The 23,536-nt window shown below is 37.3% G+C and overlaps 1 protein-coding gene across 2 annotated transcripts in view; it reads right to left on the bottom strand.

Annotated features, from left to right (window-relative positions):
• Positions 1-23,536, bottom strand: part of KYAT3 (kynurenine aminotransferase 3) — a 72,278-nt gene that overhangs the window by 4,169 nt on the left and 44,573 nt on the right. For both annotated transcript variants that reach the window (XM_047871112.1, XM_047871113.1), the window contains exons 6-13: positions 23,170-23,256; positions 21,816-21,941; positions 21,596-21,716; positions 14,208-14,284; positions 12,707-12,796; positions 6,879-7,065; positions 2,481-2,557; positions 2,124-2,210 (exon numbers count right to left, since the gene is read on the bottom strand). In XM_047871112.1, the coding sequence (XP_047727068.1) occupies positions 2,124-2,210; positions 2,481-2,557; positions 6,879-7,065; positions 12,707-12,796; positions 14,208-14,284; positions 21,596-21,716; positions 21,816-21,941; positions 23,170-23,256 (852 nt within the window). The remainder of the gene's footprint in view (positions 1-2,123; positions 2,211-2,480; positions 2,558-6,878; positions 7,066-12,706; positions 12,797-14,207; positions 14,285-21,595; positions 21,717-21,815; positions 21,942-23,169; positions 23,257-23,536) is intronic.

The raw sequence follows: 23,536 nt of genomic DNA, 5'->3' as shown, positions 1-23,536 counted from the left end.
ATGTATCTGCAGCTCAGTGTCAGCGAGGAGCCAGAGCCACACTAGAAGACAGGAGAAATTCTCCCTGGCTCACAGTGAAGTTTAATATGACTGATGCAGACTTCAGTGGAGAGGGAGGAGGATACTTTTTTTTCCTCCCAGCTAATTTAAGTCGCTACCTGGAATTTAATATATCTTCCTCTACATTTCCCCAATAAGGCTTTTAGCAAAAATGACAGCAGTGAATGAGAAAATCTATAACCCAACTAGAATCTCCTTTCCGCCCTGCCCCACATAGGTTCTAGATGATACAGCTGTATGTTTCTGTCCTGCCTTTCATGAGTCTGGAGAAGCTCCCTCTGCCAGTGCACTTATTGTCCTATTCTTCTGATGAGTAGGTTGCTTGCTGGCTGTCTATAATTTGAAGATGTAGACACAAGGGACTTTCTAGGTGTCTTCCCTCTACCAAATCACTGGATTTGGCAACTCTTCTTCACTTACTGGGGAATTTGTGAATCTGTTTTCCATTTTCCTAGTTGTTTTGAATAACTTCCAAGCAGAGAATGGGGAAGGGCTGTGTTTATGATTTTAAAACAGGAAGTCTTCTGTTACTTTTTTCTTTTATTAGTTCTATTTATAAATTCAAATAATATGCCTCTATTTCTAGATCCACTGTAAGATGAGAATATTAATGGCCTTACCCTTCTTCTACATTTCAGTCAATTAAATGTTGACATTAGGTTGTTAACATTTTTATTCTCTTCTGAGTAAGTCTTCCATAGTTTGTCTAGAGATTGTCTCTAAAATTGAAAACAATGATTACATCATTCTGACTAGATTTATAGATGAATGTGTTTGTAAAAAGAGTTTCTTGAATGTATTAAGCCTGTCTTCAGTGGCAATAACACCTTAAAAATAGCAATAATACATATATTCAGGTATTTTTTTAGTACAGGTCTGATGGTAAGGAATTCAATCGGCTTTTATTGGTTAGGAATGTACACTTCATTTTTAGTTTTAAAGGCTATTTTCCTGGATAAAAGAGTTCTGGGCTAATACATTTTTTATTTCAGCAGTTTCAGGATTTCATTTCATTGTATTCTGGTCTCCATTGTTTCTGACGAGAAGTTGCTAAATTCATATGCATGTGAGGTATAGTTTTTCTTTGGCTTTTTTCAAGATCTTACCTTACCCTTGGTTTTTAGCAGTTTAAGTATCTAGGTGTGGTTTTCTTTATATCCTCCTTGTGATTCACTGAGCTTTTAGATCTCTAAGTTGCTTTTCACCAAATACAAGGAAATTACTTCTAAAAATATTCTTTCTGCCACATTCTTTTTGGTACTCCAATTACATGTATATTATCACTTGATACTGTCTCATAGACCTAAGGCTCCACTGATTTCTCAAAAATAATTGCTCCTTCTGTTTTTCAGATTGGATGGTTTCTGTGAATCTGTAATTCAAGTGTGTTATTTTTTCCTGACATCCTCAATCCTCTCTGTGTTAACCCCATATATTTTTCATATCAGAAATTACAATTTAAAGTTGTTAAATTTCCACTTGATTTTTTATAGTCTTAATTTGTTCATTCATTATGACCATATTTCCTTTATTTTTAATTATTAATTAGCTAACTAATTAATTATTTTTGAGAGAGAGCACATGCATTCACAGGGGAGGAGATCATGACCTGAGCTGAAATCAAGAGTCAGATACTTAACCGACTGACACCCAGGTGCCCTCTTTTAATTTCTTGGGCATACTTATAATATCTGCTTTAAAATCCTTGTCTGCTAATTCCTATATCTGGGTCACCTTGCAATCTGTTTCTACTGACTGCTTTTTTTTTTTTTAATTTTTTTATTAAGAGTCACATTTCCTTATGGCTTCACATGTCTAGTAATTTTTTATTGCATGAGAGACATTGCACTGTCACACAGTAAGGAGTCTGATCATGTAAGACAGTAAACTCAATGCTCAAGTGTTGAGTTTTGTCCTTGTAGGCAGTTAATTTCATGGCAGCAAGCCAAAATTAAAAAACTACATATGAACACATCATTCCCAGCAATAGAAAAAAAAAGGTGCTTTATAAATCAGAAGGAAGAAAATCATAAATGTGTTTTTCAATAAAACAGGGAACTTACTTTAATGAAGCAAAATCGCACAAACTTCTCAAACTGTAATTTGGTCTCTGTGTTACAGAATGCGGAAACTGGAATGGCTGACAGTTTCTGAAAAGTAAATAGAAAAATAAAATAGGAAAACTACTTCTACGTCAAATATGAATTTTACGCTGATAAACATTAACATTAAAACCAAATAGATACTTCTAAATATTCACAACTTCCAAAAAGAAAAATGTCTTAAAAATCCTCTACATAACCGTAAGTGGAATATGATATAACAAAACTATAGTTAACATTGTTCAAAACATGTCAGCAAGTTTCCTTCATAAATTAACCATAAAATACATCACAATCTCAAAGGCAAATAAACATTACCTTATTTTTAGTCATCCATTTCACAAATTTATAGTCATAAGGTTCATTGCTGTCCTTCATATCAGAGAGGTCTGCATCTAAAACAACAATGAAGATTAGACGGCCTATGTATTATATCTGAGGCCAACATGTATTTCATCTAAATCTATCAAGATTCAAAATGTTCTCAGAAGATTTTCAGAGAACTTACTGGAGTCTCATACTGTATGGTGGGGTGGGAAGTGAGGAATTCACAGATAAGTTTTAGTGATACTCTAAGGCAGAACTTTATGGATATATATGGATAATCATGCTTGTGCATATTGATCTTAGAACTGGGGAGGAATAGGAAAAGGGGAGAAAAGAGGAGTGCTATCTTTCCGTACAGAAATAATGTAAACTTCTATGATCATTATTAAAGAAATAACATCTAAATTTATAGAGTATTCATCAGTAACAATTATATCTCCAAATAGTCATTCATTATTAGATTGTAAGCTCCACAAGGATAAAGTGTCTGTATTGCAACCTATCATTATTTCCAACTCCTAGCTCAGTGTCTAGCAAATAAGTAATGCAAAGTGTATCTGTTGAGTGCATACTTTAATGCTATTCACCATTTATAAAGGGAGAATATCTGTGTAGATCTTCCAAGATAGCCTGTTTACTTCTTTCTTCTATATTATGCTTTTTAAACATTAAAAAAATTTTTTTTGGAAAAACTTCAAATATGTGTTCCATTCTTACCTCTTGCTCCAATCTTGCTTTAAGGTCTGGGCAAGATATTTTCTGGTATTCAGTATCAGCAATATTGTCTGTTTTATTAATCTGTACTCTTAGATCTTTTTGAATGCCCCAAAGCAACTAACATTGACAGTTACTGTAATCAATAATATTTTATAATTTATTGCTCAAAGCAAATTGAGGCAGTTACTTATATTTTATTCATTAAATACTAGGTCTCTTCAAATTAACAGTGTAAAAACCTTGACATTGAAAAAAGCTTCATCTTTAAGTCTTAATATGTTTTTACTTAATGATTTTATCTCCATTTTCTTCTGTGCTTTAAGAATGTAAAATTTCCATATAATGCTAACAATATATTACCATTTATTGAGCACTTACTATTTGTTAAGCATGAAAAAAGAGTCATTTATTTGAGAGGTAGCTATCTTCACTTTACAGATGAGGAAGTTAAATTACTATTTCAAGTTATACGTACATATGTGTGTGTGTGTGTGTGTGTGTGTGTGTGTGTGTGTGTGTGTTTACTTCAGGTTTGGCTCTAACAAAATAACAACTTAAAGTTAGACTTTAATTATAAGTTTTGTCAAAATTCCATGTGACAAGTATTCAAAGGTAACCCAGAGAAAGAAGTGATTACCCACAGCAGAACAAAGAAGAAAAGCAGATATTAACTAACTGTAACCGACACCGGTTGTAGTATTCATTTATTCTTGTGAAGCTTAGAAAAGTTGAATTTATTGCCATGGTGCTCAAAAGGAAAGAAGGGAACAAATACAATTCTAAAGATTTTATAGTTAGAAGAATGTTGGAATCTACTGCTTTTGAAAACTCAAGTCATGGGGCGCCTGGGTGGCGCAGTCGGTTGAGCGTCCGACTTCAGCCAGGTCACGATCTCGCAGTCTGTGAGTTCGAGCCCCGCGTCGGGCTCTGGGCTGATGGCTCAGAGCCTGGAGCCTGTTTCCGATTCTGTGTCTCCCTCTCTCTCTGCCCCTTCCCCGTTCATGCTCTGTCTCTCTCTGTCCCAAAAATAAATAAACGTTGAAAAAAAATTTAAAAAAAGAAAACTCAAGTCAGAGATCCTCAAAATAACTAAACAAAATATTTCTTTAGATAGCAGTTTGAACCATAGTATAATAACATTAATGTATTTAAGTAATCTACTAAAATCAAAATTGGTTATTGGTATTGCAACCCACTTCTCCACAGTTGTGGACCTTATTATCTCACTAGAACAACTTCAATCATCTCCCTATTTGTCATCTTGTCTTCTTATCAAATGGTCCCCTTTTTAGTTCTAGGGTGAAACTCACTGACCTGGACAGTTGCTTAATACAGCAGAAAAAAGATAAATTCATTGGTTAGGAAATGGATCTCTGGGTTAAGAACCCAGCTCTGCTACTAAGTAGTTAATTAGATTCAGTAAGTTTCTTTTTTTTTTTCTTTTTTTTTAAAAAAAGGTTTTTTTTCAACGTTTATTTATTTTTGGGACAGAGAGAGACAGAGCATGAATGGGGAAGGGGCAGAGAGAGAGGGAGACACAGAATCAGAAGCAGGCTCCAGGCTCCGAGCCATCAGCCCAGAGCCCGACGCGGGGCTCGAACTCACGGACCACGAGATCGTGACCTGGCTGAAGTCGGACGCTTAACCGACTGTGCCACCCAGGCGCCCCCAGTAAGTTTCTTAATTCCCTCTCTCTCTCTCTTCTCTCTCATCTTTCTCATCTATTAATGGAGATATAATAGTACCAATCTCATTGGACTTTTGTGAGATTGGAATATTTGTAAAGCTCTTAACATAATACCTACTACATCATAAATACTCAAATCATATTAACCAGTTAGCCATTGTTATGAGTTGTAAAGGGTGTTAATTACTATGTTTATGAATCTTATGATCTATTTTTATTTTCAAGCTACCATCAAATGAAAATGTTGGATTTTTCTTTTGTCTTTAGCAAATGGTGGGACCAAAATCTAATACCTGGAAGAATGTCCACATTTAAATTAATCTGAGTAGATAAAAGGGTACAAGAGAATGAACTTGTCCTCATATGTAGGAAGGTCTTATAGACATTAATATTTTTCCCCCACAGGTGAAAAAGGACTATAAGGAAGTGACATCTTTTTCTCCCCACATCATCATAAACGGTTTTCTAACCAAAATCCTTTCTGTTCCATTACAACCACACTAGCTCAAGATCTGAGACCTAAACTGGTATTGCAAGCAAGGTGGATTGACTGAAGATAATATGGGAAACTATTTAAGAGCTTAGGGCAATGTTCCACACAAAGGTTGCATTAATGTCTTTTTGATGTTTCATGTTACAATGCAATAAATTCCTTTCAGAATTTACCATCTCGAACAATTTGGTTCCAGGGGAGAATTATTCTTATCTAAAAATTTAAGTGTCCTTTTATCCAAGAAACTGGCAACTAATTTCATTTTCTATTTGCTCATGCAGCCACAAAGTTCAGTCCCAAGTTAATGTTAATTACAACACTATATTGAACCTAGGCAACTAAAACATTTGCTTCCTCCTCGTCTTGTGTGACACTGATTCTCCGTTACATAAATTTCTACTTATATATTATACATGAAAACTTTTTAATATGAGTCAGCTTAAATGCTCTTTAGAAGTAGATCAAGTACTTAATCAATTACTTTAAAAATAATTCATGTTGAAAATCTTACGGAGTTCCAACTCAATAGCAAAACTGTATGTGATGAAAACTGTGCCGTTTCTTTTTATCATTTCACAAAATGAGCTGTACATTTGGACAAAACACAGGAAAAGTGATTTCCAAACCTCAGAGTATAAGACATCTTAAGGGGTTTTAAATAAGAACAGAGCTTGGGAGCCAAACATACCCAGCTCTCAGGCAAAAGGACAGCAAAAACCTCTGGGCACCACGGTCTCTCCATCTCTCACAACAAATGAAGAAATAATAATCACTGTTTCGTTAACATCATAATTTTTCTTTAAGAAAATAAGTTATATACAAAATGTTACCATGCTTCTAATTTTAGATTTGTATGGCATGTCAGAACTACATACAACAGCTTCAGGTAATATAAAAACCATTGCTTTTTGGAGACAAAACTACGTGGAATGTAGCTATGTGACTTCAGCAAGTTACTTAAAGCTTTCTAAGTGTTCACATCTTTAAAAATGGAGCTAACAACACTTTCTTCAAAAGGGTGTGTGGAAGTGCTAGGCATGTAGTAGCCTCTCAATAAATATTATTTTTCTTCTTTACTTCATTTCAGTAAATTCTAAAATAGCATTTTAATATTCCCCGATAGCATCAACCTTTTAGAAACCACCTTTTTCTTCAGTAAAAAGTAAACAAAAATTTCACTCAAAGGAACACAGGGTATGTATATTATTTCACGTACCTGTATTTCAAACTACACACTAGAACAAGATGATAGCAAATTCGATGTTTAATGGAATACCTGTAACCATGTTAATAACAGTTGCATTTAAGGTCAGGGACCTAAAGTCAAAATGATTATATAAAACAAAACAAAACAAAAACAGACATAACGAAAAGCCATTTTTCCATAGACAAAATGCTGATATGGCTTTGACAGCAATCTTTACTCCCTAATTCTGATGTAATTTCACACATAAGTTTCCATATATTTGAAATAATAAAAACCCTTACAAACCTAGCAAAGACACATCAGCAATGATGAAGTATCCCCCATCAGGAACTATGGGTTTTAGGCCAAGACTTTCAAGTAAACGTATCATCCGATCTCTTTTTACTTCTAACTCTTTTGGCAAAGAATTAAAGTAACACTCTGGGTCATCCATGCGCTTGATGTCAATCCAAAAAGCTTGAGCCAAGGCTTCCTGCATGTTAAGATTGAAACATGTGGAAAGGAAATACAGTAATGTTATTTATTGCTGAGTTTACTGGTGTAATAGAGACTGCCCTAAGTGACATTATTGGGGGGGAAAAAGTCATTCAGGGAATTACAGTTAAATTCCTGTGAACCTATGTTAGACTGCATTAATGGAGGAATCGGTTATATGCAAATGATCAAATCTAATGTGAAGAACTGAGAATTAGGCATGACGATCCAAATTAAAAGAGAGGTACTGTATAAAGATGGCTTACTTGGAAATGAAAAGACATTAAGTTATTTTCCACTGAGGTCAGCTATAGAATGACTTGCTAGATCTAAGTGTGAAAGATGATGGACTAGACAGCCTTTTCCCATTACCTTGGAGGATGCAGTGGAAATGAAAGCTGACCCACTATGTCACTCCCCATAGGTATGCAATCATTCTCATCTAAATTGTAATCCCTGTTCTAATCATCCATATCCCAGAAGTGTCTAAGTGTTACAGGGATTAGAAAAGAATTTCTGGGGCATGTGGAGTCACTTCTGTACCATTCCTCAGCAAACTCAGAAGTGACAGGAGAGAAATTGGTCCAAGAGGAAAAAAACAATGTTGTTAAAGGCGACCAGGTAGGTGTCTGAGAAGGCAACAAGTCAGGAAAAGGTAAACAAATCTGAATCTGGACACACATAAAGAACAAGGATCTGTACAAGCAGGAGGACAGAAGCTTGGTAGGTGAGTGTGAACTGAAACCCCTTAGAAATACCAGTTCTCAGGGGTGTCTGGGTGGCTCAGTCAGTTAAGAGTCCAACTTGATTTCTTCTCAGGTCATGATCTCACAGTTTGCAAGACTGAGCCCCCTATTGGGGGCTCTGCATGGAGCCTGCTTTGGATTCTCTCTTTCCCCCTCTCTTCCCTCCCCTACTTGCTCACATGTTCTCTCTCTCTCAAAACAAACAAATAAACTTTAAAAAAGAAAAAAGAAAAGAAATATCAGTTCTCAGAGCAAACAAGGACATCTAAGCAAATAATCAAGACTCTGGGAATAATTAAGAGATAGAGGGGCAGAGCAAAGTAGCTAAATTAAAAAAAAAAATTAATCAGAACCGAGAGGTATCAAGAATTAAAGGATGGGGTGCCTGGGTGGCTCAGTCAGTTAAGCGTCCACCTCTTGAGTTCAGCTGAGGTTATGATCTCCTGGTTCATGGGATGGAGCCCCAAATTGATCTCTGCACTGCCAGTGAGAAGCCTGCTTGGGATTCTCTCTCTCCCTGTCTCTGCCACTCTTCCGCTCATGCATGCACTCACTCTCTCTCAAAATAAATAAACATTAAAAAATTTTTTTTCAAAGAATTAAAGGATAAATTCATTCACTCAGTAATCATATACTGAATACCAATGTTAAATATTGGCATTGTGATAAAACACTGGGGATATAATGATAAACAAGATAAACATGGTCCTTGCCTTTATGGAGACTCTAGTTAGTATCTATTGGAGGGGGCATGTAGAAGGGATGAGGAAACCAATACATGAAAAAGGCAGGCTATAATTTGTTCTGTTGGAAGAACACAATCTGGTGTGACTGCAGAGTACCAAGAGAGACAGCATGGCAAGAGATGACATGGAGAGACAGAGAAGACTGCATGCCAAAAGAATCCACCAGGAAAAAAGAATTGATAATTCATAGTACTAAAAAAATCTTGGATAAATGAGGATCCGCTGCTTCAGCCTAGGAATCTGTGGTCCCCCTGGAAGCATGGGCCAGTTTCCAAACATGGCTATCTGACTACACGGAAAAAAACCAGGCACTTAGCTGACAGGGAGGGTCAGATGGTTCAGAAAAAGAAGTTCCAGATCCTTAGCTGAATCTTGCTTTTTCCTCAGCAACTTATTCACTCCCTACGGTAGGAGATATTGCCCTAGAAAATTCAAAGCTCAAGAGACATAAACATCGATCCTAACTGTAGTATTATACTGGACTCTTTCTGTCTCTTACCCCACCATGTAACCCAATGGCAAATACAGTCAGCTCTACCTTCAAAATATATTCAGAACCCAATCATCTTCCACCACTTCACCATCCCTATATTGGTTCAGTCAACTACTGTCTCTCTCTTGGTTCACTTCAACAGTCTTCTGATTCAATAAAGCAGCCAGAGTCCCTTTGATGACACAAGTTAGATGATGCAATCCTTGTGCTCAAACTCTCCAGTGGCTTCCGATCTCACTCAGCCTTGACAGTGATAAACATGGCCTTACTTGATCTGGCTCCTTTTGTTCCTCCTACTCTTGTCCTTTGATCATCTGATCCCAGTCTCATGTTTTTCACTGATACAAGTATGACAGCCAGAATACCTACCCCAGGGCCTTTGCACTTGTTCTCGCAGTCTGGAAGGTTCTTCTCTAGGTAACTATTTGGCTACTTAACCTTCAGTTTGTAGCTCAAATGACCCCTTCTCAGTGAGACTTTCAAAGATTACTCCATTTAACACTGTATATTTTCCCCTTAACACTTTATATCCTTCCTCTTACTTGCTTTAATTTTCTCTGTTGTATCTATCAACATCTGACATATTATTAAAATATTTACTTCTTGGGGCACCTGGGTGGCTCAGTTGGTTAAGCGTCTGACTTTGGCTCAGGCCATGATCTCGCAGTCCCTGAGTCTGAGCCTTGCATTGGGCTCTGTGCTGACAGCTCAGAGCCTGGAGCCTACTTGAGATTCTGCAACTTCCTCTCTCTCTGCCCCTACCCTGCTCCCACCTCTGTCTGTCTGTCTCTCTCTCTCAAAAGTAAATAAACATTAAAAAAAATTTTTTTAATAAAATTTTTTCTTCTTTATTATCTGCATACTCCCAGTAGGCAACATGCAGAAGAAAAAAAACTAGACCAATTTCTTACACCATTCACAAAAATAAACTCAAAATGGATGAAGAACCTGAATGTGAGACAGGAAACCATCAAAACCCTAGAAGAGAAAGCAGGAAAAACCCCCTCTGACCTCAGCTGCTGCAATTTCTTACTTGACACATCTCCAAGGGCAAGGGAATTAAAGGAAAAATGAACTATTGGCACCTCATCAAGATAAAAATCTTCTGCACTGTAAAGGAAACAATCAACAAAACTAAAAGGCAACCGATGGGATGGGAAAAGATATTTGCAAGTGACATATCGGATAAAGGGCTAGTATCCAAAATCTATAAAGAATTCACCAAACTCCACACCCAAAAAACAAATAATCCAGTGAAGAAATGGGCAGAAGACAGGACAGACACTTTTCTAAAGAAGACATCCAGATGGCCAACAGGCACATGAAAAGATGCTCAACATCACCCCTCATCAGGGAAATACAAATCAAAACCACACTGAGATACCACCTCACACCGGTCAGAGTGGCTAAAATGAACAAATCAGGAGACTATAGATGCTGGAGAGGATATGGAGAAACGGGAACCCTCTTGCACTGCTGGTGGGAATGCAAACTGGTGCAGCCACTCTGGAAAACAGTGTGGAGGTTCCTCAAAAAATTAAAAATAGATCTACCCTATGACCCAGCAATAGCACTGCTAGGAATTTACCCAAGGGATACAGGAGTACTGATGCACAGGGGCACTTGTACCCCAATGTTTATAGCAGAACTTTCAACAATAGCCAAATTATGGTAAGAGCCTAAATGTCCATCAGCTGACGAATGGATAAAGAAGATGTGGTTTATATATACAATGGAATACTACTTGGCATTGAGAAAGAATGAAATCTGGCCATTTGTAGCAACGTGGATGGAACTGGAGAGTGTTATGCTAAGTGAAATAATTCAGGCAGAGAAAGACAGATACCATATGTTTTCACTTATACGTGGATCCTGAGAAACTTAATAGAAGACCAGAGGGGAGGGGAAGGGGGAAAAAAAGTTACAGAGAGGGAAGGAGGCAAACTGTAAGGGACTCTTAAATACTGAGAACATACCGAGGGTTGATGGGGGGTGGGGGAGAGGGGAAAGTGGATGATGGGCATTGAGGAGGGCACCTGTTGGGATGAGCACTGGTGTTGTATGGAAACCAATTTGACAATAAATTATATATAAAAATTTTTTTAATAAAATGTTCTTCTTTATTATCTGCATACTCCCAATAGGCTGTAAGCTCAATAAGGGAAGAATTTCTTTATGCTGTATTTCTTCTACTAGCAAATATTTGTTGAATAAGTGAATGGATTGATTTTGAGTGGATGAAATGAGTTTAATATGTATAAAACCAGAAGTCAAAACTAACCTTTATTATGACACTGCTTTAGAGAGTCACAGGAAAGAGAATTTTAAAACAAAATTTTGTCTCATTCAGTAGATATTTTTGGCAGGAAGCAAAAAAAGTAAACTTACTATAGCCACACATTTCAATCTTTCAGCCTTCTAACAGCCTTCCAGAAAAAGATATTTTTTTCAGTGATCTGATTATTCACGGAATGATGGTACACATATCCCTGTTTTATAATTTATTTAAAAAAAAACACAGAAACAATATAAAAAAGATATACATTAAAAAGTCTTGTACCCACCCCTATCCCTATCTATTCATATCGCCTATTCCTCATACCCATACAAAAGCCACTTTTAGTAGCCTCTTACAGATCCTTCCAGATATCCTTTAAGAAAATAAAAGTGTATGGTTTCTCCCTTTCTTATACAGGATATAGCACAAATACACACTACTCTGTATGTTGCTCTTTTAACCTTATAGTATATTCTGGAAATCTTTCCATATCGATAATTATACAGCTTCCTCCTTCTTTCCCTCTCTCTTTCCTTTCTTTTCATTTTTAAATAGTCATGGTGACAGACAGAATAATGGACCCCAAAGGGGTCTAGGTGTTAAAACCCAGAACCTATAAATATGTTACTCTACATAGTAAAATAAACTTTGCAAATGAGGTTTAAATTAAGGATCTCAAAATGCAGAGATTATCTTGGATTATTCATGGGCCTAATACAATCATAAGGATCCTTGTATGGGAAAAAAGGTAGCAGGAGAGTCAGAATCATGTTAGAGTTATGTGACCTCAAGCCAAGGAATGTGAGTAGCCCCTAGAATATGGAAAAGACAAGCAACGAATACGCCCTTACAACCTGCAGAAGGAACACCAGTATGGAGACACCTTGTTTTTAGCCCTGTAAGACCCATTTCAGACTGTTGACCTCCGGAACTGTAAGATTAAAAATTTGTGTTGTTTTAAGTCACTAAGTTTGTGGTAATTTGTCACAGAGAAATGGGAAACTAATGCAAAACTCAGATAATATTTAAATGTTTGGCTAGACCATGGTTTATTTAATTGCCAGTGGATGGATAATGTGTATCCCCTATCTTCTGCAATGAATGGCCACGCACATACAGAGCTTCTTGCTTCTCATGTATACAGATAATAGCAACAGAGTAAACTCCCAGAAGATGGATTCCTGTTTTGGAGCACATGCACATCTATAATTTTGCTTGGTGTTGTCACTGTCCTTCACAGAGTCTGTTCTACTTTGCAATCCCACCAGTGTTCAAAGCTAAAACTCAATGATTTTAAACAAACAAACCAAAAAACCATTCTAGTAACACCTTCACCAAAAGACCATGCTTCAACCCCAAGTTACTCTAACACCTACCTGTAAAGGTGTAGCACAAGTATAAACAGTGTTTTGTTGAACTGTCTGTAAATGTTTTATCAAATGATTAGGACCAATGGACCAGCCAAGCTGAAAAAGGAAAAAAAGAAAAGCAGATTTCAGAAAGTGAATCTAACTGTATGTATTAAATCTGATAGAGTAGCTCAGCTTAATGTAATTATTAAACATATGTAATTCTAAAATGTTCACTCTATGAAAGTAGTGTAATTATTAGTATTTGCTCATCATTGCAACACTGTTCTGTGGGAAAGTTTCCCACTGGAGTCACTAAACTCTGTCTTCAGAAGGTAAATAGTGCCCACAATCATTATAACCCTTTTCTTTTCTAATTCGCTACTTCTGAAGGTCTAAAAACTCATAACAAAGCTTATTTGAATTAGATAAAAGTAACTCTGAATGAGGGCCTAAGGGACTCTTCCATAATTTGGTTCTGCAGGCCCCATTTTTGATACTCCTTGCTTCTTGCCATGTTCAGGATAGGGCTGGTTGGAAGATAATCAAGCTTCAACTGGGTGAATTGTTAATGTATTACATAGTGCAGTGCTTAAGTACATAAATTCTGAAGCTGGATTGCCTGGCTGGCTTGAGTTTATTAGCAGTATAACCTCAGGCAACTTACTTAACTTCTCTTACTAGTTTTATTATCTATAAAATGAGGATAATAAATTATACTCACTTCATAATGCCATTATGAGAATGAGTATGTGTAAAGCACTTAGAACCTGGCACATAGTAAGTGCCAAAATATTAGCTATTATTATGTATTATATTTTTCCTCCTTTTTTATTAATCTGCAATAATCTGAACATTCTTTGCAAAGAAGAGTGCCATTGGTTGGTTACTTATAAAATGAAAAATGACTATTTTTCTGCCATTTGCAATAACATGGATGGAGCTACAGAGTATTATGCTAAGTGAAATAAGTCAGAGAAAGGCAAATACCATGTGATTTCACTCATTTGTGGAATTTAAGAAACAAAACAAATGAGCAAAGGAAAAAAAGAGAGACAGAGAGAGAGAGAGACAAACCCAAGAAATGGATGTGTAGCTAGAGAGAACAAACAGAGTGTTAGTGGACGGGAGTGGAGGTGTGGGGGGATGGGGTAAATAGGTGATGGGGATTTAAGAGGGCATCTGTGATGAGCACTGGGTATAGTAATGAAGTGATGAATCACTAAATTCTATACCTGAAACTAATATTACACTGTATATTAACTAACTAGACTTTAAATAAAATTTTAAAAAACTTAAAAAAAAAAGAAAGAAATGATTAGGTCTCAAAAAGGAGAAAGGTCAACAGGAAAGCTGAATGAGTAAACAAAAGGTCAGTAAGTACAAAAACCTGGGAAAACTGAACATATATGCATTTAACACACACACGCACACACACACACACACTTACACACACTCTCTCTCTCTCTCTCTCTGCAAGAAGTAAAATATGTGTCTGTTTTCAAGCAATTATTCTTTTGCATCTTACCTTCCAGCCAGTTACACTGAAAGTCTTTCCGGCACTTCCTATCGTTATTGTTCTCTCCCACATACCTGGAAAAGTAGCTAAACCGGAAGAAGAAAAAAAAAAGGTTAAATAATTGCTTTCCAATCAATCTACATTCAGTATAACTTAAAAACATAAATGTAGTATAATGCAGTCGGTATATTTCAGTAGGTTTTTTAATTTTTTAATGTTTATTTTTTGAGAGAGAGAGAGACAGAGCTTGAGAGGGAAAGGGCCAGAGAGAGAGGGAGACACAGAATCTGAAGTAGGCTCCAGGCTCCGAGCTGTCAGCACAGAGCCCAATGCGGGACTCGAACTCATGAACTGTGAGACCATGACCTGAGCCAAAGTTGGATGCTTAACCAACTGAGCCACCTAGACGCTCCTATTTCAGCAGGTTTTTAAAATATAATGTAACTTTAAGCCAAACATAGTTGAAAATGTCACAGTGCTTAAAAATACTGTATAGTATGTGATAGATTAAATAATGTTAACTAGCAAAATCACTTCCAGGGTCAGAAGTGGCAGAGGTGTCAGTAGGCAGCGTTCTGGGCAGTGGTTGCACAGTCGTGGCGTGGCACCTGGTGCTCAGTGTCAGTGGTAGCTGTGCATTCACTAATACTGCACTCTTCCTGTGGCACCATTTTGATTGTGGTCCTGACCATTGTTGACTCACCTCTACTCTGCCCCTTTTCCGAGTCTACCTCTACAGGATTCCTAAGACAATGTTTCTTAAAATGTGGTTCTCACACCAGTACTAGCAATATCAATGGGGAACTTGTGAGGAAGGCAAACTATTGGACCATATCTCAGATCTCCTCAATCAGCAACTCTGGGGGTAGGGCCCCGCGATGCATGTGTGCATGTGTGTTTTGCTAACAATTTTAAGATATATATCCCACTAAAATTTACTTATTTAAATTGTCTAATTCAATGGTTTTTAGTATATCTGCAGAGCTGGGCAACCAGTTTTAGAACATTTTTTCACCCCAAAAGCCCATACCTTTTAGGTATCACCCCTTAATATCTCCGTGGCCAATAGCCCTAGAACTTGTCTGAATGGAGTTTATTTGGCATACTTATTCTCTCCATAATGCACACCACAGTCTTCTTATACTTCAAAACATCAGCCAGCACTTCAGCACTATGCTACGGGGTCTATTTTAAACAACAAAATCACCATGAAAAGGGCACTTGTTTATACTATAAGCTGAAATAAGGCAAAGTGTTGCCTTGTTGACCTCAACTGAGAATACACATATTAGGTGACTCAAATTTTTTGCCCCTCTTGGCACGTCTGTGAATGAAGCGCTGTGAGTATTGACTTTGAAGTTACAAATAGATTTCTGCGAGTAGGTGATTCACAAATATGGATTCCACAAATAATGAGAAATGACGGTGTAAACGTTTTCAAGTGATTGACATCTTTAATAAAATCATTCATTCACATACTCATTTGCTTATCAAACATTTATTACCAATGACCAGGTCCCAGGGACTAAGCCATGTCTAAAAGAAACAAAGATGAGAAAAAAGCACATCCTATCTTTGAAGAGCTTATGGTCTAGCGGGGATGGGAGAAAAGTAAAACAACAGTCATATACAGTGTGTAAGTGCTGTAATAGTAAGCGGCATGGAGTATCATGCAAGGACAGAAGGTGTTAGGGGTAGCTTTCTGCAGCCAGTAAAGCTTAAGCTGAGACATGGAAGACCATGTAGACTTCTGCCAGTCAGAGAAGGGGAGGAAAGGTATTTGGGGCAAAGAGAATGCAGGTAAAATCATACAGGTATAAAATGCAGGAGCTTGTGAATTCTGCCCCAAATTGGTAAATTATTCCCTTGTTAATCTTCGGAGAGTGCTACCTATGCTGCTCTTTGTTCCCTTTTTTTAATGTTTATTTATCTTTTAGAGAGAGCGCACGAGCAGAAAAGGGGGAGAGAGAGAGGGAGACACAGAATTGGAAGCAGGCTCCAGGCTCTGAGCTGTCAGCACAGAGCTTGACGTGGGGCTTGAACTCATGAACCATAAGATCATGACCTGGGCCAAAGTCAGTGCTTGACCAACTGAGCCACCCAGGCGTCCCCCTATGCTGCTCTTTGTATTCCTCAAGTAGTTTAGATGTTAAGTTCTTCACATGCAATCCCATGAGTTTTTCACTTGTTTTTCAGAGGTACAGTAGATACTCTTGTATTGTTCTAAGAGTGTTGGTATACATAAAGAGAAAACAAATAGCCATTTCTGTGTGATCTAAGCTACTGTTTCCTTAATCTTCTCATATACAAGTGGCTACTAAAATGTAAGGTAGCTAAAGAAATTTCCAAAATGGAAATTCATACATAATCAGTCCATTGTGAAATACCTGCCAATATCTGTAAAGGTAGGAAAACTACATAAATCAGGATGTTATAATTGTATTCTCTGTGGAGTAAAACAAAACCCAAAAATAATAAATAAAGAAAATATTTAGAGAATTCAAAGAAAGAATATTCTAACATTTGATATAAATATCCTATCATTTCAAGTTTTGAAACAGTTCTAGTATTCCAAAAGAATACCATGACACATGTCCCACTTTCCTATTTGACCAGAGAAAATCTAAACTATGTATAATGCAGAGTATCACCTCTTTTAAAGTAATAATATGTATCCAAAACCCGGAAAGTCTATCAGTAAACACAATATTTAGAAATAAGTTCTTTAAGGGGCATCTGAGTGGCTCTGTCGGTTAAGCATCTGTCTTCTGCTCAGGTCATGATCTCACCATTCCCGAGTTCCAGCCCTGCGTCAGGCTCTGTGCTGAAAGCTCAGAGCCTGGAGCCTGTTTCAGATTCTGTGTTTCGCTCTCTTTCTCTGCTCCTCCCCTGCTTGTGCTCTGTCTCTCTCTCTCACAAATAAATAAACATGAAAATCAGAAATAAATTCTTTGAAATTAAGAATTACCCAGAGAAACGAATACAATCCTAACATGTTTTCTTAAGTTATATCCAAAGGAAATCAAAACCACCCACATGTCAAATGTAGGTTTCATTCACAAAACATCAATGTAATAGTTTTGGTATAATATTTTTTTGAAAACAGCTAAGCAATTTTGATGGCTATTTTAGCCATTTTAAAAAATGGATGTCTTTTTTCAAGCAGTAAGCTAATCAACTGAATAACTTACAAGGAATTTTATATTATTTGTCTAAATGCCAAAAGATTAGTACATCAATATAAATGTATTAATATCTTTTTTTTTATGGAAGAGAGGTTTCTCTGTTGACTGACATGTCATTTTACAGAAATGCAGAGACATCATTTGAATCAAGAATCTGATCCAAGAACAAATTCTACTACTTCATTAAAAAGGGCCCTAAGGAATTTTTTTAAAACATCTGGATGTTCATATCCTCTCCGAGACTTGGGGAGCCACAGAAATTAAAGCAAACAGGTAGAACAGAAGACCACAACACTGTGTGTGAATCTAGAAGAAAAAAAAATCTTTGCATGTCTGATCATTTTTAAAAAATGGTACCTAGGAGTGCCTGGCTGGCTCAGTTGGTAGAGCATGCCACTCTTGATCTGAGGGTTGTGAGTTCAAGCTCCATGCTGGACATAGTGATTACTTACAAAACACAACCTAGGGGCACCTGGCTGGCTGGCTGGCTGGCATGTGAATCTTGGTCTCAGGGTTGAGTTCAAGCCCCATGGTGGTCGTAGAGATTACTTACAGGCATAAATAAAAGTAAAAAGGAAAACTGATATCTAGTATTAAGCTTAGGTTGCATTTGTATCTGAAAGGCAAGTGGTCATTGTACTTCTCATTTATGACCCGTGGTCCTTAAATCAGCTGCAGCAGCAATAACAGTTATTTACAGGTGGCTTAGGCTTCAACAGAAGTCAGATAAAGATTATAGACAGAAGGAAGAGTGCTACCCCAGGGAAAATGGCCTCAGTGAAAGCATGAGGGTGATGCTAATTCACGATGTATGGCTGGAAAGCTTTATTGTGTTATATTAAAGAACTACTATCACACTCTGCAGATTAATGGAATAGTCACTTTGCATCTTTCGTGTATTCATATTTGATAGAATACCTAAGTTTTCATGGAACCAAACCACTCCCTAAATAATGAAATAGTGAATTCATTTTTTTTCTTGTTTTAACTTTATGGGCTGTTATAACAACTAAAATATCTGAGTTAAAAATACAGGTCTTGGGGCACCTGGGTGGCTCAGTCAGTTAAGCGTCCAACTTCAGATTCTGTGTCTCCTTCTCTGTTCCTCTCCCACTCACACTCTGTATCTCTCTCTCTCTCTCTCAAAAATAAAGATTAAACATATATATTTTTTTAAATATATAGGTCTTGATATCTTTAGCAAGTAATATGTGTTACACTTTTACTACGAAGGGCTTATATGAGGTTTAAACAATATAATAAAGGTTTAAACAATAACTCAAGATCATTTAAAGTTATCTATTGAAAAATATTGCTGAACTTAGTTAACTAAAACTCTAAGGATTTGAGACATTATCACTTAGAAATGAATATGTGTTGAGTACAAAATTATATTTATTAATTAGCTAGATGCCTATTCCTCTGTTTAATTGTTAAAAATTACAAAAAAGGGGTGCCTGGGTAGTTCAGTTGGTTAAATGTCCGACTTCAGCTCAAGTGATGATCTCATGGTTTGTGAGTTCAAGCCCCGCATCAGGCTCTGCACTGACAACACGGAGCCTGCTTGGGATTCTCTCTTTTTCTCTCTCTCTCCGCCTATCCCCCAATCTCTCTCAGAATAAATGAACTTAAACATTTTTTTTTAATTACAAAAAATAATTATTTGTCTATGTTGACCTGATTTTCAACTGGGAATAGTTCAATGATCTGAAACAGAGGTCATCAACAAAAAGGGTGAACGAAGGTGAACTCTGATGCAATTTTGACATGAAACAGCAGTTTGCTATGTTGAGGCACCGTGCCTTGCACATCTCTGGCTGCCTTCTCTGTTTATTAATTCTCCCTGAGAAAATTCTCTTCCATGGGTTCCACCACCAACAAAATTTTGATGACTGCCAAAACCCTTTCCCCTCATGATTTGATCCTAATTGTCAGGCCTATAATTCTACTTGTCTCCAGACATCTTCTCTTCTAGGCCTCATAGAGACTGAAACTTAGCAAGACTAAAGAAAGCATGAGAGGCAGGAATATTCCTTACTCCCCACAGAGCTGCCCCTCCTCTGTACACATCCACCTCTGCTTACAGGCCTCACCACTGCTGAAGGGGCTGGGCCAGAGATTTCAGAACCCACTGGCTGGTTCCCTTCCCACCTTCAGATGCTATACTCTGCCCTATTGTTGACTTCTAAATAGCCCACTTGTGTCAACTCCACTGCTAGGGCATCTAACTCACTTCAGGTCCTCGCCTGTAACTGGTTCTTACCTTATAAAACAAATCAAATCAAGGAACCCATTCCCTTGTCTTGGTACACCTCCTGCAGTAGTTCTCAAATTATGCTTCACTGGAACTTTGGTGATCAAATTAATGTGTAGAATTTTTTTTTTAATCAACTTTAAGTTTTCCTCCATGAAATTTTCTCAAGCACCTGAAGTACTACCATTTATCTGATAGTGTATGCTACCAACAGTGAAACAAATGAACATTTAGTGAGAGGCAAAATCAGAAAAACTCTGATATGTCTGTATCAATGGCTCTTTGTACAAATATGCACACAACCGGGATTTTTATATTGACTCCTTCTAATTATTAAGTTTCTATTAAGAAAATTGCTTCTCGTTTCAGGATGGAAGGCAACATATCTCTACAATGTGAACATTGTGGCTTCAAGGTGCTCTATGCTAACATTGAGTTTCAGAACCACTTACCTCCTCAACAAGTTTAAACTTTGTTCTCATAATCAAGATTGTCAGAATTACTCTACTTTTCCATTATCATCTGTGACTGTTATAACATATCCTTATAAACCACTTGCCCTAATCTTAAGTATATCTTGATCTGTTATGCCTTCTTGCCTCAGTCCACATTAGTTTATCTGATAGGAATTTTAATGTTTTTAATTTTTAATTTTTATTTTTTGAAGGAGAGAGAGACAGAGCATGAGGGGGGGAGGAGCAGAGCGAGAGGGAGACACAGAATTTGAAGCAGGCTCCAGGCTCTAAGCTGTCAGCACAGAGCCTGATGCGGGGCTTGAACTCACAAACTGTGAGATCATGACCTGAGCTGAAGTCAGACGCTTAACTGACTGAGCCCCCCAGGTGCCCCCTGATAGGAATTTTATTTGTACCTCTCTGCTTAACAAATTCCATCTTTTGCCCACTCCTCTGTTGATCTTCTCAAGCAGCTGCTTTGTCCTCCATATTTCTACACTTTAAAACGTACCACAGGGATAATTATGATATATGAAACAACTATTTATATACAAGCGCACTAATTTATTTATTGATATCTGCCACAGTGATTTCAGTTTTTCTTCCCTTATCTCCTTCATATTTCCTATTCATTTCTTCATCAATTACTTTCTGATTACCTAACACGTGCAAGATCCTATCCTAGAAACTGCACATTCAGAAGTCACTAAAACAAACAAATATCCTATGTTCCAGCAGGTTAGAAGTAAACTATATAGAAGTAAACTATATATATTATTATAATAGAAAAAACAAAACACAACAACAAAAAAAATAAAGCAAAGCAAATTCTGGAAGAAAGACTTATAACTATCTTAAATGTGGCCATAAAAACTGGTATCTGAATAAAGCCCTGGGGGAGATTGAGCCATGTGGATATTTGGGGGAAAAGTGTTTCCAGGCATAAAAAGGGCAAATGTACAGACCCAAAGGCTGCAACCCAGCATATAGTCTTATGGTTGATATCAGTTTAGATAACCCCAGAAGACACCGAGGCAGGGTGTCTTGGGAGATGGCAGGGTAGTAATGATGAAACCTCAGGCAAGAGCCAAGCAGCAATAGCTTACTCGCCCTGCAATTTTCTCCTGTCGACTTGGCATTTTGGCAACTTGCTCAGCAGAGACAGTCCAACTTGGGAACAAGTAAGCTCCCTGTATCTTATGTACCATGTAATAGATGCATTCTTGATAAAAAGCCAACGATATGGGCAAAAGTATAACTTCTCTGGTTTCATACCCTTATAGTATGATCCAAAAATCTCTTCCCCAAAGTTTGTACTGCTTGTCTTTCAGTCTGTGTATTAATTCACTCAAGCATCATTTATCCAAATCCCATTTAAGTGCTCACACAGACCGATACCCATTTCAAGGACTATTTTAAAGCTGTTCTGGGATCCCTTCCAATCAGTTGTTCCACATGTGCCCAAACACATTTAGATTTGTGACTCTATGTAATAATCAGTACCTATTTTTACATGTTTATTTCCAGTATATACAAGCCATTCATAAACCTCATCACTGATGCAGAGTGTGTCATATTTGATGCAAAGGTCAGCAATTACTTGGAGTTCTTCTTTGGTATATACCTATATGTATTAAAGAAAACAAAAGAGCACAGCCAATTATGATTCAACATGTGAGACAATGATAGGTCAGAAGACTGTATAAAGAGATCAAAGACTCACCTTGCCAATGGGGTTATGTGGAGTATTCAGTATAATCGCTTTGGTTTTGGAGTTAAACTTACTTGCCAGTTCTTGAGGATCCAATGTCCAGTCAGAACTAGACCATTTTTTCCCATCGACAGGTTTCTATGTATGAAGAATCAAGATGTGATTTAATCCAATTAATTCATGTTTGCTGTCTTACAAATAAATAACCTAATGGCACAGGGTGGCGGGGCAGAGTAGAGAAAGGCATGGCAAAGGTAACTGAATAAATGACTAACAAAGAAAATAGAAATAACTAAGCTTTCATTCTGCCTTAAGTGCCCAAGAGGACTTAAGTCTCATGCTCACACCTAGTAAATGGGAAAATAAACTCTGTCAACATAAACAGCTGTTAAAGTATGTACATGCCTTCAAAGGAGCCAGCTATAACTATGGTTAACATGTCTGAGACTGTAAGACTACTACAAGATTCTGTGATTCACCTTAGTGTATTACTTATTATAGTAAGATGTTTAAAAAAGACAATAGTAGCATACTTTATTAAATTCCTTAGTAGCAAAATTAAAAAAAATAATTCATTCATAATTCTGAGATCAGACGAGATCAGGCACATTCAGGGTGGTTTGTCCTTAGACAATTCATTCATAATTCAACAAGCATTTATAAAGCACCCAGCATATACCCTACACTGTTAGTCACTAGGGAGCAAGGCTATAAAAGTGAGTTAGAAATGGTCTCTGGAGTGCCTGGCTGGCTCAGTCGGGTGGAGTGTGCAATTCTTCATCTCAGAGTTGCAGGTTCGAGCCCCATGTTGGGTGCATATTACTTAAAAATAAAATCTTAAAAAAAAAAAAGAGGGGCACCTGGGTGGCTGAGATGGTTGAGCATCTATTTTACTCTTGATTTCAGCTCAGGTCTTGATCTCAACGGTTCATGGGTTCGAGCCCCACATCGGATTCTGTGCTGACAGTGTGGAGCCTGCTTGGGAGTCTCTCTCTCTCTCTCTCTCTCTCTCTCTCTGCCCCTCCCCTACTCCTGCATGTTCTCTCTCAAAATAAATAAACATTAAAAATAAGAAAAAAAAAAAGAATTGGTCTCTGATCTGGTGGTGTTCATAGTTTATGGGGGAGACACATAACCACAAAAGAATGTTACATATAGTGTGGATATTGATACAACAGAGACACATGGCAAACACAGGATAAAGCAATAACAGCTGCCCTCTTAAAGATGTTGATTACCTTCAGCCATTGTAGAGATACACAGTAAATCCCAAAATGTAATAAAAGTAGAAACTTCATCAGTGACAAAGCAATTCTGTATATTTTCAAAGCATCTTAAAGTATATGTATCGCATTGGCAAACTTACAGGTCTTAGGGGAATAAAAACAGGTGTTGCTCCAGCCATTCTCACCATGGGCTCATAGCAGTCATAGAAAGGTACTATTACTATGACCTAAAATAAAAACCAAATAAGAATGTAACATATCAATCATTCATTCATTTAAAATATATTGTGTACCTTCTATGTGTGAGGTGCTGTCCTACATGCTGAAATGCAGCAATGAAAGAACTGGCCTTCCTTGCCTTCATGCCTGCCTCTTCGTGGGAGAGGACATGGAAGAGACGTTAGAGACAGATGTGTCCAGGGAGTTCCGGCTCTCTTAATGAGATCCACAGAAGGGCTTACAGTGGGGATTCTTGAAATTATATGCAAAACTTTACATGTGCCTAGG

The sequence above is a fragment of the Prionailurus viverrinus genome, chromosome C1, assembly GCF_022837055.1.
Source record: "Prionailurus viverrinus isolate Anna chromosome C1, UM_Priviv_1.0, whole genome shotgun sequence".
Classification (NCBI taxonomy): Eukaryota; Metazoa; Chordata; class Mammalia; order Carnivora; family Felidae; genus Prionailurus; species Prionailurus viverrinus.
This window is presented reverse-complemented; position numbering and strand designations above follow the sequence as displayed.